Here is a 4,783-nt window from a genome sequence, read left to right as displayed (position 1 = left end):
AAGAAAGGAAAAAGGGGGTTGCACTTGGTTTTAGGTTTTCAAACACAAACACTTGCATACTAGAGTTCCTATACACACACACAGAGCTTACTGGAAGTGACTTACTTTAACCTTTATGGGCACTTACACACTCAACACCACCAACATTTTCACACTCCCTCAAACTGTCTCCAAAAAAAGCATCAATCACACCTGTCCTTTACAATGGTTTCATAGTACAAGCAATATTCAAATGCTGAACTCCAAATACTGAATGCATAGATAGATAATTTGCTGATCATCATGATTTTCATTCTCCCAGGCAACACAAAAGAGAAATTTTGAAGAATGTTCAAAATGTTCAAACAATGAAGTGACAAGGATCTGTCAAGCCCCCTTCAAGTCTTCAACCTATATGATAGACTGTGTGAGGAACGGGCCGAAATGTTGTTGATACTGACAGAAAGTTCAGTCTGCTCTTCACACAAAATTTTTGCGCTTTCAAATGATGTTCAATAGGCTACATTTATGGTGCTTTTTGGTAACTTTGGGAGTTTTACAGTAACTTGTGCTGTCAAGCAACTAAACTAAAACTTTTCAATGGCTGGAATCTAGAAAGCTGGGTGGCTGATGCCCATTATAAATGCCAATATATATAATAAAATTGAATGAGAGCAAATGAGTTGTACTCATACTTTTATTTTACACAACAAAAGAACTAAAAAAATAAATATTGACTATTCATTGACAAAGCTGCCATTACAGTTCGGAACTGACAGAGTGGGGAGACTTTTGAAAATTTTAAAAATTTGGTTTTTGTGTAAATGGTTATTGCAAGCTAATGTAAAATAAATAAAATCACCAAAAATAATGAGGATGAGTAAAGGATGGAATACACTACACAACTAAAATCTGAATAGATTTTAAAACACCAGGCATCATACACTTGCTGACTTTGGATATGTTTACCAAGAAAAATTGGGGCATCATGAACTAAATGGTTGAGGACCACACACTACTACACTAACTACTTTCAGCAATGACCCTCAAATTGTTCTGAACACAGCAAACTAAAATATTAAACATCTGGTATTCGCAAACTGGATGGAATCATAGTCTAAAGCTCAAAAAAGTCACACTATACAATTTTCTGTGAAATCTGTCAACTCCAACTAGGGCTGGGCGATATGGCCAAAAAATTATCCCGATATTTTTTTTCATATCAATCGATATCGATAATTATCACGATAAATGTAACGTTTTTATTTCTTTCAAGTTTAAAAGGCAGATTTTTGCTCCAATGTGAAAGTTGTAAAAACCAGATGGTTAATTGTGGTTTTAAACTATTCTTTATGGTCAGACCATGACAAACACTTCGTTTTTGAATTTGACTTTTACACTTTTCCAGTCATTTTTCCTTAACAAAATAAATATCTTAACAGAAACAAATAATTTCTTAGTTCTGCATGTTCTAGAAATGAGTAATATTGTTTCAAATCAAGAAACAAATTTGTGTTGCCTGATAATATTAATAATAGGCCTATAACATTTTTTTTTTGTCTCTTAGAAATACACATTTGATAGTAGCTTGAGTTAGGATGCAGATGTAGATTTATGTTCATTATCAAAATCAGTAATATCTGTAAAAATGGTAGCAATCTCATTTTATATGGTGAAATTGAATTATTCTGACTGTTTTTTTAACCATTGGTCTTCCATAGTAGCATACATTTAGATCATGATAATCACAGTTAAAACCACAAATATAGCACCTCAATACCATGGTAAAATGTAATATGGCTTGTAGCTTGTATTTATGAAAAACAGTAGCCTAAATACATTTATAAATGCATAAACGCTATAGCGTAATCACAAAAAAATACTGTAATTATATTCCATTCTTCAATACATTTAATACATGTCTACATTAATAATAATAAAATTTGACACAAATACCCACATTTCTGACACAATACCATGGTGCAGTTAGTGCTACTACAGTAAATCCATGGTAAATGATGGCAATTTGTAGATTAAAAAGTCTTCTGACTGTATTGTTGCGCACGGTGTTTCTGCTGTTTGTCAGTGCTGTATCATCTGGCTGTAAACAGAGTTATTTGTGTTCCTCGCTGAAGTCAAGCGCTTCACACTGGATCTCACAGCGCTGTTTAATGTGACGTGAGCGAGACTCATCAGCGTGTGAACGCATCTGCTCCAGCGAAGCTCGCGCTGCGCCGCTGTTTGAACTTTGATCCGAGCGGATAAACGCTCCGAGTGGCACGCTTCAAATGACTAGCGCTCTTTCGTTCCGCCTTTGCTGCATAAACATTATATCGAACATTTATCGAACTCTTGTTATCGTTTATCGAGGACATTTATATTGCGTGATAATTATCGTTATCGACTTATCGCCCAGCCCTAACTCCAACTGCTCAAAATCTGCAGACTGCCTGTGACTTTCAGCGACTAACATCAACTCATCTACGCTACAAATTGGAACAAAAATCTGGGCAAAAGTTTTGCAGTTTATTCCAGCTTTAAATGCACACCGAATTTACTGTTACGGTTTAAAAAAATGTTGACGTTCATGAACTGTCACTGCCCCCCAAAATTATACAATCTGATGGAGACTTACGCCATTGCCACATTGCTCCCATCGATGATGATGTGGCGCAGATCAGGGCAGCCCGGTTCATTTTGTAGGACTAGTCGGTAGGGGGTTCTCAGGGACTGCTGGAAACGAGAAATGCCGGTGAGGGGTGCTGGTTTAGAGGTGCTATGTGCCTCAGAGCGAGGTAAAGGTGCCCTTCCAGGGACCGTCTGGTAAGAGCATCCTGGTCGTGTGTCGGTGCTCCGGAGAGGAGGGCCTTGAGAGGAGCTGCGGAGATTGGTCACACTCTCCATCCGCACTGGAACCATTGTGTGAGAGCTACCACGGGGCAAGTAGTCAAACCGGGACTCTGACTTCAAATCAAGTGCAGCCATTCGGGGCTTCCTCTCTATCTCTGTGAAGTCGTTATCATCGTCATCAATGATGATCACTTCACACACGTCATTCTGTGCACCATTGCTTCTTTTAAGAGTGGTAGAAGCTAGTGGCACACTGCTTGTCTGGTTCTTCTGACCTATGCCGTTAGTGCTAGGAGGTCTAATGTTTTCTTTGCACTTGATCTCTGCGAGAGCTCTCATCTGTGCCCGTTCCTTCTCTTTAAGCCTGACGCAGGTAGAGGTGGACGAGGTGTTTGCACAGGGGGACGGGTCGGGCGTGCGAGAAGTGTGCTGTGCTCCCTGGCTCTTCTGAGTCTCTTCAACAATTTGTTCCAGAAGTAAAAACGTGTCCTCTGTCTGCCCCGTCTCACGCACCACCTGCTCCACCACCTCCTGCTGGTAGCCCATGGTTCGGAAGAAGTTAACAAGACAGCGCAAGTTAGTCTCAGGACTCACTGCCTCACTTTCATTTATCGATTCACTAGCTGCTAGCGTCCCTTTCGCAGATGTAACTGTCCAAGTTTGGCTTGGCTCTCGCTGTCGCTCTTCCAACTGCTCCTCTTCTCTCCTCTCTAATGAGTATTGCCTCTTAGTGTCCCTCTGCTCGCTTTCAGAGGACCGACGCTTGTTGCAAGGCCGACCGTTTAGACCGGGCATAACATCAGGAGTGGTCGCAGGACCTGCGGTTTTATCCTCAAAAGTGGTGTCCAGGATACGGTTGGAGAGGTCTGTTACGGGTGTACTAGTCTGGGAGCGGTCCTGCTCAAGGTCTATTATAGCTATAGGCTGTGTGGGGCTTTGGGCCAAGCCCAAAAGTTCCTCCTTGAGGGCACTGGGGAGCAAAAGCAGCTCCATGGCATATTTATCAGCCCCGTCCTCCACAAAATTCTTAAAGGTGCGCTTAACCAAGGGCTCTCTGTCAGCCGGCAAGCTTCTCTTCTCCTGAAAGAGAGCGACAAACTGTTGAACACGACTTTGAGCCATAACGACGGCCTCCGCGCACCCGCTCAACCTCAGACGACCCGGCTCCAGTACTTGGACCTCTGCACTTGTGTCTCTAAGCAGCCGGTCTAAAAAGAGTCCACGAGCACCAGCAAAAATGCAGTGCATGTCCACCGGGTACCATTCTTCCTTCTGAAGCTCTGGGTCACACAGGCCTTTCACATACTCCTGCAAAACAATCACAGCAGGACTGGATTACAACACATACATTGCGAAAGATTTTCACTTCTAGAAGGAGCAGGGAAACATGACAACACAAGCATACCACTCTAGAATAATTATTCTCAGAAGAAAAACAAGTCAAACTGGTTTCATTATTTTAAAGTAGAATGCACATATGATTTGCCTTGAGGGACCAAATGACCAAGAGCTACATCATCTTTCTAGGGAGATTCTACATGCCCATTATCATAACGATGAAAGTGTGAAATGAATACATACCTAAGTAAGCAAGCATGACGCTGCACCCAAATGTAGACACACAGAGCTACTATGTTTTACATTACGCAATGTTCCAAAACTGAGTATAAGCGAAAGTATTATATCAATATTATACAAGTATTATATTCTTAAAGGGGTCATATGATGTTGCTAAAAAGAAGTCAGTGGCAAATTCTTTAAATATAAAAAAACGTACTTACAGTCATTGAGTGACAGTCATTACAGGCATTGTAGTCTACTCTACCAGGATCAGGAAACAGTCCCCCATAAAATGCGCTGGACACATCGGAATATTTGAGTTTAACTGTTCTGGAACAGTGTTGTAAATACAACTTAACCACTGATTTCTAGTCGTGTCCTCTTTTGGAAGGCC

The 4,783-nt window shown here is 41.0% G+C and overlaps 1 protein-coding gene across 1 annotated transcript in view; it reads right to left on the bottom strand.

Moving 5' to 3' along the window:
• Positions 1–4,783, bottom strand: part of n4bp1 (nedd4 binding protein 1) — a 16,240-nt gene that overhangs the window by 8,049 nt on the left and 3,408 nt on the right. Inside the window, exon 2 of the mRNA XM_016483219.1 lies at positions 2,615–4,137. Within this exon, the coding sequence (XP_016338705.1) occupies positions 2,615–4,137 (1,523 nt within the window). The remainder of the gene's footprint in view (positions 1–2,614; positions 4,138–4,783) is intronic.

Source organism: Sinocyclocheilus anshuiensis, unplaced genomic scaffold (assembly GCF_001515605.1).
Source record: "Sinocyclocheilus anshuiensis isolate Anshui unplaced genomic scaffold, SAMN03320099.WGS_v1.1 scaffold481, whole genome shotgun sequence".
Lineage (NCBI taxonomy): Eukaryota > Metazoa > Chordata > Actinopteri > Cypriniformes > Cyprinidae > Sinocyclocheilus > Sinocyclocheilus anshuiensis.
This window is presented reverse-complemented; position numbering and strand designations above follow the sequence as displayed.